This window comes from Varroa jacobsoni, unplaced genomic scaffold (genome assembly GCF_002532875.2).
Source record: "Varroa jacobsoni isolate VJ856 unplaced genomic scaffold, vjacob_1.0 scaffold_905, whole genome shotgun sequence".
Classification (NCBI taxonomy): Eukaryota; Metazoa; Arthropoda; class Arachnida; order Mesostigmata; family Varroidae; genus Varroa; species Varroa jacobsoni.
Window position 1 is genome coordinate 70,658 of NW_019213807.1, and position 15,188 is coordinate 85,845.

Genomic DNA, 15,188 nt, shown 5'->3' on the forward strand with positions numbered 1-15,188 from the left:
TATAAAATAGAGTTTTTTTTTTTAAATTGAAGCATTATTGTCCTCTAGTTTTGCATAGTAAATATGATCAGTTATGTCTCATATATCTTTTAAAGGAATTGTCAAAAAAAATAAAGACTAATTAACAAGACGATTTTCCATTTTCTTTTATTTCTTACTTATTTTTTTTTGCTAACTATGAAATGGCATTTACTAATATTTCAGGGTATCTGTGTCGGTATACACCATGGCGTTTGCTGGAGCGTTGTGTTAGAAATAGATGGACAAACATCTAGTCCGCGAAATGAGAAAGCGTGATTATAGAGACCATCATGCACTACAGCTGCTTCGAACAGACGATACTGGTGCTTAGCACATATAGGGATGGCTTCTTGACAATTTCATCAGTATTTAGGCAACCGGTTACTCACTGAATTTTTCTGTTAAAAAATGGTTATGCTTTCCAAAATGTCTTCTCTATGATTTTTTAGTCATACTTCGCAGCACGGCGTTCACTAAAATATTTTACCTCAGTACAATACGATGCAAAATAAATTCATTTCTATGTTCCCCTAACGTCACCCTAAAAGGAAGGAGCAGTACGTGAAAATATTTATACTGTAGAGACAGTTTTTCCAGTGACATTGCTATTTCCGCCTCTCTGTTTTGCTTCCGGCCGACAACCGCTTTAAAAACAAAGGCCCTTACAGCATAGTAGAGTGTTAAGACCATGTGCCAACGTTGCTATGTTTAGCAAAAAAATTGTGTGTTCTTATATTTTAATCTGTAGAAAAGGCGTTTTCTTAATTTTCATAAAGTATAGCAACGTAATAAAACATACTAAGTACTACTAGTAAATCCTCTAGTCTGTTGCTGCTGTTCGCTTGTTCAACTAATGCTGCCGAACGGCTACGTCCGTCATTCACATGTATACTCTTATAGACCAACGAAATGGATGGGATTATTTGAAACCCACATTGACCTTAAGAGTGATGCACGATGCAAAATTTAGCAAAATCACTGAAACAATGAATTGTTTTTTTCCCAAAACTTTGCTAGTACCTACCAGTTGACCTCGGGTGAAACGACTGTACGCAAACACGCATTTTCTAGGATTTGGCTAAATTCCCTATCGTGGGGAAAAGACGATTTCCTAGACTTCGTCTTCAGGTAAACGCTGTTTAGACATAGCCAGAGGAAAACGCAAACGGTTCCGCAATCTTCATTGTTTTTGCTAGCGTATTTTCATTCAAAAGACACAAATGGTATCAGGGAGTTCTCGAGAATTAGCGGAGATCGCATAATAGAAGGCCACAGCGCGCTTATAGGATTTCATTTTCACCGAACTGTATTGTAGAGAAAACTTCAGAATAATGCGGTTTGCTCGCTCTAACAAATTGGGTTTATTAGACGTTCCGTCGGGAATAGGATTTTGATGACTGTAAACCTGTTTTTCAATGAATAGATTCACGGAGTCTATTTTAACACGAGTAGAGCGTACTTTTTGGAGAATAAGTGTCAAGAGGTTGGGCAATCAATGCCATTAGATTTAATTTTTCATTAGGAGCAAGCTACTGACTGAAAAGTCATTTCCATGCGTTTGCGAAGCATGAAGTCGATTTTATTAACTGCTATTGACGAAACATGGATCCAATACTGCATTCAACTCAAAAAAAACCAACTAAAAGGAAAATTCTTTTGCTGACAGGGTGAGACCGAAGTGATTCTTTTTAGGGGTGCGTATAGAACCTTCCTTGTTAATTACCTGGAACATGCAGGGATGAATATGATACGACCATCCTTGGCAAGCTGTCAAATACCGTCGGCTAGAACTGGCATCATCTAGACAAGACAAAACTTTCCCTTTTCCATAGACCCATTACTTGAAAACTCAGTGGTACGAAATTCGAATGATATCACGGTCTCTTTCTATCCTACAGCCACTTATGGCTGTTTTAAGATTTCAAAAGATTTTGCAAGAAAAGAACATTTTTGGGGTATTTAATATGAAAATGGCAATATCTTCTTTTTCATTTAAAAAAAAATCGTCTTCGATGGCCGCGTGTGTGGGGTAAGACTGGTGCTGATGAAGCAGAACGGTCTTCGCTTTTAGTCTACGTAGTAACTGAAAAACCTACAGTATTTGGGCCCATTATAATGATGGCCATATCAAAGATGTAAGTTGTGAATATTTGATCAATTAAAATTGACTTTGAGAACTATGGATACTCTTAGTGAAATAGACCCTTTACTGGACCATGTTGATGCGATTTGTTGTTGCTACAGAATTTTTAGGCAGATTACATTGATGAGGGATTTTTCCGCGAACCGTCCTGGCTATCAAGCACGAAATAGAAGCGTTAGGATGCAGCGTATCCGCATGTCGTTTCCATTTGAATCGTCATAGCGGTGAGGAACATATCCCTTTGATCAACGACGAGAAGGGCCTCGACGTTCGGGCCTTGTGTACTCAGTTAGTTGATTGTGATTGAACAATTTTCTGTTGTCCAGCTTTTGTGCCAGTCGACTTGCGAAACCTGGTCGTTGAGGCCGACGTAAGGAGCAATACCAGTGCACAAACTCTTGCCGTTCTGCACACTCGTTGCAGTTGAGTTCAGTTCTGACTTACTTATAGTTAAATTATTGTAATCATCGAAGTAATAGTAGCAATAATTAGATCATCTGTTGAGGAGTTGGGTTCTGGGAAAAATTAGTTTTCCCGAATGGGCCTTCCACTGTTGAGGGATATATAGAATGTAGAAGTCGTATAGGACGGCTACCCTTACTCTTACATTGCGTTTCGTTGGACCCATTGATAAGGACCTGCGTGATGCCTAAAAATTCTGGGTCAATATTATATGTTTCGAATGATATTGGACAAAACTCGTGAGTTCGTAGTATTTCTATGGCGCTCATCAATACGTAGCTTCCCACCGTAGAGTAGAATTGACTTGCCCGATCTAGCTATAGTTCAAGCTCAATTTTCATACGAAACTTACCAGCATAGTGGAATTAACCGTTTTTAATTTACCAAAGTAACTTATGCCTTGCTATCTGTCGCTTTGGTTATTATTTTTTGTGTGGCTGATTTCCAATACGTGAATTAAGCTAGCAAATAATATTGAATTTATCTCGCAATCAAGAGATTGGTAAATGTAATAAAGATGGATCTGTGTCTGCTGCTCCATTCGTTTCACAAACCATGTGGCATAATAAACTCTGAGAGAAATATTCGAGAATAACGTAGGTACCTCGAATTTTCAGTGTATGTACAGATTATGCTTACATAAGGCTTTGCCGGCAACTGAAGAGCAACTGGTCGAAATTTACCGAACAGACTTGACAGTCTAACATAAAGAAGTAAGGGAATTTCTGTGATAATCTCTGCGTGCATCGTCTACAAATACAGGCGGACACAAAGTTACTAGTGGATAAGACGTACATATCGAAACTTACAGTCTCACTTTTCACTATTAACAATAACTAGACATATTAAAGATCTGATCGTTCTCTCTTCCGACGCTACTTTGACTTACTGCCATCTTACTTACATACGAATCTCGAAATTCAAGCCCACTTGACATTCATTGCATTCATTTCAGTTAAATTCTAACTGTTTGTTCGATTAAAAGTAAAATTTTTGCAATCAGACACATCACTGAGAAGTGTATGATATTTTTTTTTCAATTTATGAAATGTGAAAAATGAGGTATCAATTAATACAGTATACGAACGCTACTTAATATATGAAACTGAACGAGCTAAGCGGATACCGACCACGCACGAACCCATATACACAAAAGGATACCTGGACTGTTATTCCTCAGTGTAGGACAGTTCTAAAAGAATATGCAATACTTAACAAGGTAAGCTGGCCGGCCGCCGAGTGACCCCCCAAAATTTATTCACTTCTAGCTTTTTCTGATAAAATTCGAAGTGTAGCATAGCCATACTTTCGTATTTATATGATAATCTAGTAAAGGTTGAAACATATACGCGTTTAAAAGTCGTATCTTTGATTGGTTTATTCAAATTTGATGTTGTATATTCTTTTAATTTTTTAAGCACCCTTTATAAATATTTTGAATTTCGAAAATTGAAACTCAAGTAATAGACTGCACTACTAATAATAGAGTGCTTTGCAACGTAATTCATTCAAGCCGATGGTATGACAAGATGATTAGTTGCACGATCTTTGAAGTAAGCTTCAATGCAGTCGGTTACATGTCGAAATTGCTTTCACTCGTGTGTACAGCTTCAGTCAGCGCACTCGGAAGCACAAGTGAGGTGCGCGCTCGGGCACTGCAATGCCGTTTATCCAGCTTTCGTATTATGAACTTGACGACGAGCAAACAGAGGAGAGTTCATGGCCTTCATTCTGCACAATTAGAATTCACTCCAGGAGGCAGCTTTAAATTAATTCCATAAGACAAAAACAAATCGCGCCACATACGTACTATTGTGGTCGCCTACAAAGAATACTTAGCTAATGTTTAGAATCCTATATTTAATACATAACATACAGTATATATGTTATTAGGCAGTTCAGTAGACTGTGGCAGAAAGGCATATCGGGTTTTTCTAAGCCGCAACTTCAACATCATATTGAGATTTGAACAGTTCTCCTATTCAGAAGTAAATTGTCAATTTTTAACAAAATAGTCATCCGCAAGCGCAATATTTGATGAGCATGATAAATATCATCCTCGAATAACCCTTGCATTTTTGCTATTCTCATTATTATGGTGTAAGATCGAGTACTGCCGTGCACCAACAATGGTTTATCTTTGTTCAGTGATTTGAGCTATTTACTGTAAAGTACGTTTATTGTCTTCTGCAAAAAACGTTGAAAGTACACTTCGGCCGTCGTCCATAAACCAGTGGTCAGGAAACTAGAATTTGCACCCGTTAGTTCGGTTCCATCCGTTCACCGGTGTGACCACCTGCGAAGATAAATCTTCACCTCAAATACCAATTCAACGCAAAAATAGTCGCGGTTATGACGTAGTGGTTAAAGGACAAGCATTTCTACCTCTACCTTGTTGATCCTCGCTTGAATCTTGAGACAAACAAATATGGAACCTTTTCGTGCACCGAAAGTGCTGAGTGCCAACACCCGTAAATTTTTAAATTCGGTCAGCTTTGAATACATAGTTCTTCACGTCAGCAATATAGGCCTTAGTTGGATCTTCAAAATCTCCGTTCTGGAATTTTTTCGATCAACGAATTACGGTGTCTCTGGAAATAGGTGCTGCATCAGATATGAGGTTTATTGGGCGAGCTGTCAATTTTCAAGCCACCTAATTTTTTTACGTTCCACGCTCACTGCAACTCAGTTAAGAGCCTGAGTGAACGGTGTTAGATTCAAAAGAGACCAATTATATCTCGAAAACAGCAAGGTGTCTCGAGGTGTAGCACCATTATAAAAAAATCGTCACCTTTATCTATGACATTAACGTTCCTCGCAATTCATACCCACTAAAGACGTATCGAATAAAAAAATTTGCAGATACATTAATCTCTATAAAATCCACAAATGTACCAAGGTACATCTAATATATCACAACAATTATAGCCGGCGCATGTGATTGGCACGATCGAACGCTTTCTATTTTTGCGCATGTCACAGTTACATGATTTCCGTAATAACTTAGTATTAGGATCGTTGCATGATAATATTAGGGACTAGTTGTAGTCTAGGTTCGAACCCGGGCATAGACAAGACAGAGCTCGTTTCGTAATGATAAAACCTACGTAAAACTCGGAACGTAGAAGTCATTAGCCTCGTCGTATCGCGCATATAAATATGTATGTGGCTCAATTAGGACTCACTAGTGCTGTAGTACCTTTTTCTCTACACATTTACCGTTGTTATCAACGTTGTTGCTCTTTCTATAATGATCGTTGTTGTTGCTAGTACCACCGCCGCGACCGGAAATGTATTTATGTTGTCTCGCCTACCGATGTATTGTTCCGACTTTCCGTCAGAGCACATGGTTGGGAATAGTTCACGTTGTTTTCGAGTGGTAGAAGTTTGTGATGGCGAAGGAATAAAATGCAAAACTGGGCCGCAACGGACGCGACTGCCAATGGGAGCTCGGGGCTTGCAAACATCCAGGAACGAACAGTTGTTATTCACTGAAGCAATTCCCTTTGAGTTATGAAAGTTGACAGTAACGGTAGCAGAACGAAGCTCGGTAGGAAGATACAACGCATTCACATCGTATAGCGCGCCGCACTTGCACCAGCAGCGACATCGTTTTGCCCGCGCACGTCAGTAGGAACTAAGGAAGAGAAAGTGATTCGGGAAGATTTGAAACAGAAGTGTGTTTGACAAAGACAAGGCGGTGTTGGCCAGAACGATGACGACCGGCCGTATTATAAATAACTGCCAGCTAAATAGATGGGCGGGCAAACGTATTCTCCAAAATAGACAAAGAAAACCCATCGACGTAACAATTTACACCGTAAGTATGAAATGCTTTACTACTTTAACTCGGTACTCGCGTAGGTACTTGTATGTAAACGTATAGTGCTTTTATAAGCATTATCGTATTTATAGTAAAAAAAAATTAGACCCCTAAAAGAAACATACATTTAAAAAAGAAACATTTTAAGCGGTAATAATAGTTATTATTATTATATCTGTAGAAATACGGAAGGAAGGAACACGTAACACGAACGATACTGTGTTAGTCCCAGACTTAGGCTTTTAAAGCACAGCGTTCGTGAACTTCATCACGGTAGACAAATACCTAATTCGAGCCACCTTTATCACGGAGTAAATGGTCATAGACACTGTATGTCCTTCTGGTCCGCTATCATTTTCTAGATCACCATACTTAAAACTGTCTGCAAGAATGTTTGTACAATAGAAATCGGAAATTTTGTTTATTTAGCCGTTGTGTCCATTTACCCGTTGAGCCAGTTAATCTCTACCTCTCTCAGTAGGTGGCACGTAGTGTTGCGTTACAACAAATTTCATTTCCAGTACAAAATGCACACTCTTAACATTCTGTCAGATACTATTCAGCACTGAGCGCATGCTCAGTACTGCATAATCCTTAAGGGTAATGGGCAAATAAGTATGTGAAGTTTGTATCAGACATCGTAGTATGTAATCGTACAATTTTAATTTTTTTTTACAGTTATTAGAATCAAGACGAAGCTGCAGCTATATACCATAACAAGAGCATAAAATAAATACGTAGTCAACGAGAAAAAGAGACTTTTGATTAGTCAGTTCGTGTGGATAGGGCCAGATAGCCAGTATTGGAATTGACATTAGTCAAACCATTTACTAGCAACCCCGTATCTAACGCTAGCCATAGCTATAAACATTGAGGGGAAAACGATGACCTAATTAAAAACACACACACATATATACGTACGCGGACTCTATTTTCAGTTATTCTTTATGCATTCCCCTTAATTAGAGCAAATATAACTATTGAAACGGATTCTTTTCTGGCTATTATTTTTTATTTTTTTAATATTATATTTTAAACGGTATAGCTCTTGCTGAAAATGGCAAGTGACCCGACTGCCGTATCTATAGGTAACTAAGTAAGCAAATAGCTACTGACACTAATCATAAGAGGCCATCTCAAGAAAGAGCAAATGGCCTGGCTTGAAACGTTGTCGTGGGCTGATTTTAGTGAAGGCCATACCAGAGAATCGGGTTTATTGGAAATGAGGACTTACTCTAGTTGAGCCAGACACGATGACGGTTAGTTTAGCTAGAGTATGTAGTTTATTTGATAATCTGCTCTACCTAGAAATAGAACTTTTATCCCAACAAATACAACATGGTCATAAACGACCGTAAAATAGCTCCTACATAAGCTAAGCCGTACGAAGGTTTATTGCTTTTGTTATAAAATCGAAAACATCAAATTGCTTACAAACCAAACAGTTACTACTGCTAGGACATGTGAACTTGAGGGCCCAGCTACAAGAATAGCTGGGACAAGCCCAATTTTTGAAATAACAGCCCGCAAAATCCTACCAGTTCCATCTAGAAGACATATATAGTTGAGGATTCATTGTTTTTTGCGTGGCAGAGGAATTGCTACAATTTAAATGAGACACAACAGAATAAGCAGCCTTTGAATTATATATATATATATATATATATATATATATATATATATAAGTTAGATAATGCATGTAAAATTCAATTTTATAACAGAACTGATGAACAAAGACTAGGCGTTCTTATAGCTCGAAGAAAGGTTTGGAAGTGAAATATACAACAACCCATCTTCGATTAAGTTGTCTGACGGAACGTACTATTAGACGTATGGGCCAATAAGTGGCGTCATACGTGACTCGAGAAAGAAAATACGTGAACCGGCAAAGCGAAAAACACTTCAGGTAGCTCATGCGTGTAACGCAAAGTATGAGGTTATCGTTTACTCAAACTTGCCCTATCGTATTCGAGTACAATAGTACATAAAATAATTTCATAAAATACCATGCTATATTCATACCGCCTACTAAGGTTACAAAACATTTCGGCAGTGAGTATAGTTTCAGGAAGTTGACTAAAAATTTATGTTCATATTTTTGGCGGTTGTTTGTAGAATTCTACTATATCGTAACTTCAAAGTCAATTATGAGAAGTTGCTTGAGCGAGCTTCAGTTTATTTAGGATAATTTAACAGCATCTATTTGGTTACATTTAGATGTGAGCAAAAGCGGGAACTTACCTTATGGTCGTCCGCTCTGCAACAGCCAGAGCTGTTCCTATTACAGCCCCGATTACGAAAACCACAATCGCCGACATCGATTGAGTTTGGCAGTGATGTTGAGCCACCATTAGAGTAGAATATAAAGAAATCCCTTTCGATCACTAGAATAGAACTGAATAATAGAACTGTCTCAAACTTTTCCCATAATTTTTGTCAACACTCACTTCACTAAAAAAAAAAAAGCAAGAATGATAACACTTTACCCAGGGTTAAACAGCTTGCTTTTGTCTTGCCAAGTGCCTACTACAACGGTTACAATGACTGAGAAACTTTTCCTTTCAGAATAGCTTTGACTAGCGCACGTGACGATGAGAAGCAAAGTTTGTCACTGGAACACTATACCCGCTATTATTCATTTCAGGTGTGACTTCACGATTTAAGCATAATCTGGTCGTTGATCTAATGCAGATTTAGGCAGTTTGACAGATGTACTCATATTCCTCATGATGACACCCCCGACTTCAGTCATAGAAAACTTTGGCTAATGAATATTCGGATGAGAACCTTTCCGGTTCTCATCCGAAGCACGTGCTTGGCTCTGACGAAGGGCCTCTTGCAAAGCCGGTAGAACTCCCAGAATTCCCAGTTCTTGACGGGAAACGGAGAGGGTCCGAAATTATCGTGGAAAGGGTCACAGACCTCCCAGCAAACAGTGGGAGCGGAGGAGGGCATCTCCAACATGGAGCCCTACGAAGGCCTTCCGCGGAAGATGTGGTACCTTCCTTTGCATTTATTGGGTAAAAAGTGAACCAGTCGAAGTCCAAAGTAAATGAGATGAGTCATACCATTTCGATTCAACCTTATAACCAGCTTCTATTATCGCGATGATTCTTCCATTTAGACATGTACTTGAATAGGCTCATCATATCGAGGCCGCAAGATAGATCTAACTTATAGTCTCGTAAAAGTTCAGTAGAAAATGCTCGCTAAACTGGCGTCAACTGCTTTCCACTTTAATCATGTCTCAAAAGAAACAAAAATATAATTTATATCTTGAAATTATAGAAATTATAGACCCATTACCAGGTTGCCTATGTAATTAACTATTATAGCTGTGAAGGAAAAACACATGAAACGTATGGAACAGCCGTTTGAACATACGGCTAATTCCAGTCACGGTACTGTTAATATCTATATCGTCGTTATGCTAAACCAATAGATCGGTTATCTCCGCATATCGGACGCAGTTGCTCATCGCATATTTTCTAAAATTAGTTTTTTTTTTTTATAAGAGCCTTCAATTCAGGTAACAACCACGGCTGGCAATGCAGGTTTATATGCTGAAAGAATATCTTTTGGGTGAACATGTGTATACTGTCTGTATACATGAATTAATCTTAAATAAACGGTATTTTAATGCCTTTCGACTGAGTACCCAATTAGCAAATAAGCGTATAGAACATACGTTTTGGGGCACTAATCTGTGTTCCTGTACCAGTAATTGATTTGTGTACTGTAATAGTTTGTTATTATCATTATCGACAAGTTGTTGCCAATAATGCGTATTGATTTCTTATATTCGGCACCATATTTTTATAAGGGAATATATAAAATAATATGAAAATACGTTTCTAATAAATTAGCCTGACGGTATTCAATACATATTAGTTCTTTGTGGAATTGAATACCTTTGAAGATTCGCCTTTTTGTCATTTCTGGAGTGTCAGGTAAGGTCAATACATTGCTAGCTTAAACTTATGGGTGGATCTTTTGTCGACGACACATATTCTCTTATTTTTGGAACGTATAAGTTTGTTACGGAAGCTTGGTGCGCAAGTATTGCACTAGGCTAAGCTTAGACGATCCCACTCCTAACACAGACCAGCTTATTGTTCCTATTCGACAACAGCTTAAACATGATAAACGCTGAGAATAATGGCGGTACTTTTTGAAACCATTCAGAGAGGTCACCCCCGGCCCTGGCTCTCACCAACGTACCCCTAACGAGCAGCAAAAGACACACAGGTGGTCGCTTAGAAAAACAACAGAAGGGAAATTTTCTATGCATATTTACTGAATACAAGGAATATTAATGTGTTCCATATTATGGTAAACCTAACTTCTTGGACATATTAGTCGCAGCGTGTACTTGTCTAATAAATGAAAGTTCACTTGCCTAACCGGTGTTCAATTTAAAGTGTTTGTTTGTTACACCGTTAGAAAGTGCCAACTCAGACATGCTCGGGTCCGGTTGACCCCGAAAAATCTAAGCCAGCGATAATCGACATCAGATGACTCTATTTGGCTTACATTCTTTATAATACTGATTTAGTCCACTGAAACGTTATCATAAAACAATAATAACACGATTTTTATAAGTGCCGGTAAAGTAGTAGTATGTCGCCATTTCGACGAACCTGTGCGACCGATTCTTTCAACTGCTTCGTTCGTGTATAGCTTGAAACGACTATGCAATTGTATTGATTCATTCAATAGAACATGACAGCACGTAAAATATGGCAGCCTGCTTCCGTGACAATGCAGCAGCAACCTAGGTAACCTAGGTAAGCCAACTGTCTAAAGCAATAGCTAACGGTTTAAATAGAGGACTTAACTTATAATGTGGCAGCTTAATCGACGATAAATCGTCGTCACATCGACTCTGTTTGAAAGTTAGAAAATTGTGTCGTAATTAAGTATTTTACACATAGAGCTTATACACAACAGTGAAAAAAATAAGCTGAGACCTTTAAAGTCTGAACGTACATGCAATATGAAGCAGTCGTGCTAAAAATTTTCCAGTCAAAACATAAAATCGCGTCTTCATTATCATATATCTGTGTGCAATAAGTGCAGTAACGCTTAAACGCAATGATCTCCCTCGAGTATCGTGGTGAAAATGGACGAGCAGCTGAAAACGATTGACAGAAGTTAGGCTGAAATTTTGCTACATGATTTTACGGCAGTTTTTATATTCAGTGCGAGGATTCAGGTAAACCTTTAGCTTTCGTAATGATTTCAGGTTCAGTTAAAATTAAATAGCTAAGATCATCATTACTATTATAAAGTGAGTATTACAAGAGTATCTCTAGCAGGAATGTGGCCCAGGTCAACAACGCCATGTTTCGATGATTATTGTAAGAGATGACTATGATTACTAAAATCTCGTGAAAAAAAATTCGACCTTAACGCTCCTGGCATTAAGCGATTAAATTCATTTTTCTGCCTCTCCGAAGGTATAGTAGAGTGGAAAATGCCAGCGGCGTGGCACAGCACATTATTATATTATTGTCATAATAAAAAAAGGTCCGTTCTTACTGGTCCATTACATTTTCTTTCATATAGCTCCGTATGCTTAATAAAACTGGATTGTTTCCAAATGATCGTTTCCTGTAGGGCTTGTGTTTCGATATGTGTAGGCGTACCGTGCCCACAGGTAATGTCAGATACGGGTTGTTATAGATGACTCCTATTGGCAAATCAGGGCCGGTCAAACGTCGTCTCTGCACACTCAGCAGATTGGGAAAGAGGCAGATTTTTTTTGCACAAGATCACTCGATCTCTCTATGTCGCAATGCAACGCTGACTGAGTCCAGCTTCGACAGATTGGTCTCATGAGAATAAATCAAACACGCAAAGAGCTTCCCTTTCTGCAGTGAGAATTAATATAAACATGTGGATATGGCGAAGTATTCAGTAATCATTGCCAAAGTGCAGAAAATCCTTGGTTACAATTGGCACTCGGCGATATTTTTGTATGAGACCAGCATGAGGTTAGAAATAGCTGAAGTGTTGCTTCTAGCTAACAACGGTAAAGTGCGCCTACCCGAATCGATATATGGTATATTACATGTTATATATGGTATATAACATAAAACATGTTAAAGCCGAATCAAAAACAGACTTATACTAGAGCTGAAGCTGTAAACTTGCGTTTTTCCTAGCTATCAATATATTCGCTGTTTTTTTTTTATTTCAAGCCTGCTATTGCTTTTTCGTGAACTGTAATTTTCATTTGTATAAAGAATTCTATTTTATATTTAACTTATATATCTGTTTTAAAATGGTGCAGACAACCGATAAGAATAAGAATAAGAAAATTGCCTTAAGTATTTTGTCTCATGAGTATTTTCGATTAAGAAATAATTACGGTGGTTTTCAGTAGAACACATGTCTCTATCCGTCAAGTTGTAAAGTTACCATTGATTCTATTTTTTAGCCGAACCGTTTAATGTTTTGAGTATACGTTGTTTGTATATAGATAATTAAATACTTGAGAATGAGGTGGGCAAACTCGAACGATTATTACCTTTGTGTAGCTTAAATTAATTCAAAGTAGATTCTACGATCTATTTAGTTATTCTATGGCATTATTAGAACTGTATTGCACCAAAACAGAATTCAAATGAGTTTAATACAATTTAAAATCAACGTACGTAATTAAGCATACCAAATAGACTACCATAGCATTATAATTTCAATTATTTGGCGATTCCCCGAAAGCAGTCTTATTTTATAAGAAATCTTATCTCCCACGTCACTAAGTTATTCAATAGAAGATTTTGTTGTAGTTCATGAAATGGATAGTCTCGCTACGATCTCTCTCACACCTTCCCGCCTTCTGGTCTTGATATATCTATTATAGGATATTCTGCCCCCTAGTAATTCGTTATTGCTATTATTTTTTATTACCATATTATTTATGCCCAAATTTCCTTCATCTGTCCGGACTATCAGAAGGTGGAGCTGTTGTAACTGCCCTACTCGTTACTAGGCCTTCATCATCACGACGACATCATTATCACATATTCTGTGCATGAGTTTCTAATACAAATTCCGAAATAACCGATACGAAATTATAAACTCCATTGGCGAATTGAACTATAATTAGGAAGAGCGAACAGTGTCTCGGAGTTCTGTATAACACACTGGGGTGACCGTGGCTCAGGTTGAGGGAAGGCGCTTCACTCACAAAGACCGACAACCCGCCAATATTTGAATTGAAATGTACTTAGAAGAATGGAAATGTTTTTAGCTTTTGTCAAAATAAAAATATTGTTGAGAGCACCAACAACACTACAACCACCAGCTCTGCTATTTTAACACAAATCGAGCTTCCGACTAGCCTAGTGTATTTCAGAAGCGAAAGATGACTTCGCTATAGGCCATCCTACGAATTTTTGTATCTTCGCTAATCTTCGCTACCGGTTGTTTGAGGATAATGCGCAGCACAAGTGTTAGGCCGCATTCGAAAATAGAGAACGAGTTCGACAAACACGAGTCATTTTATATTAGAATTCCTGCGTTACATGTCGTACACGCTTGGTTCAACTGACTAGGGCGCCGTATCAAAAAAAGATGGTCAATGACTTCGTACAACGAGCTATTATGCCCAATTATTTCTGTAACAATGCTAGAGAAAGAGTTTCGACGACGAATAGGTATATCACTATGGGTGGTAAAGTCGGTACAGATCCCCGGCCCTATGGGTGTGTCATTTCTGCGTCACTTCGACCTCAAGGTACGTACGATGTTATGGGCTCCCGTTCCCGTGTATTTGTAAAGTAAAAACCTTGTAATAAAATCGAACCTTAAAAATGATCACGTACTTTTATTTGATTATAACTTTTATACTGTATCTTTACTCGGCATTTGCTAAACCAGACAGGGCGGAAGGGTAGTTGTATAGTGAGTGTCGTTTTGGCAATATGTATTACTTTTATTAGCTAATATATGCACGATACTTCAGTTGACAAAACGATGATCTTGGCAATCATCTCACTAATCAATACGACTGTAAAATTTTGTAAAATCTTATGCTATTGGATAACCACCATCGCATCATGAATTTTAGCTTCACTGTTTACTAATACATCATGCTTGCTCTGTATATTCATAAACCGGAAAAACCTTTAACCGAAAGAAATCTACAAAAAGTCAAACGATTAAAAATGGCGTTTATTAGTCTTTAATAGTTAACGATCATAAAGGCAATCGAATCTTTTTTTCAACCCATTATCTTCCAAAGGTGTACAGTAATGAGTTCTTGGGCCTCCTTATTGTATAGCAGGATGGAGCTTATATGGCCCAATCAGATATGCAAATCTTGCGTGACGTGTTTGCAAAATTATTTCACCTTTGAGATCCCAGCATAAAAACAAGTTCATCCGATGCTTTGAATGGCCAAGCCTTTCGTTAAAAGAGAGTAGAGATCGGCGCTTTCGGTTCCGTTAACGACACGTGCTACACAACCTATGTGAATCAACAAGGGTAACCGCAAAAGCGAGGTCAACAGAAGAAGCTTTTGAAGGTACGCAGCTGAATTAGATCTGAAGATCGAATCGAAAATCAACAAATATTGCATTTGGATCAAACTTATATATATATAAGTATATATATATATACATATATATATATATATACATATATATATATATATACATATATATACATATATACATATATATACATATATACATATATATACATATATACATATATATATATATATACATA

The 15,188-nt window shown here is 37.8% G+C and overlaps 1 protein-coding gene across 1 annotated transcript in view; it reads right to left on the bottom strand.

Annotated features, from left to right (window-relative positions):
- Positions 1-9,274, bottom strand: part of LOC111264862 (glycine receptor subunit alpha-2) — a gene marked incomplete at its 3' end in the record, with an annotated part of 79,534 nt that extends 70,260 nt beyond the window's left edge. The window contains 1 exon segment of the mRNA XM_086970226.1: positions 8,691-9,274. Coding sequence (XP_086826352.1) covers positions 8,691-8,800 — 110 coding nt within the window.
- Between the last annotated feature and the right edge of the window lie 5,914 nt (positions 9,275-15,188).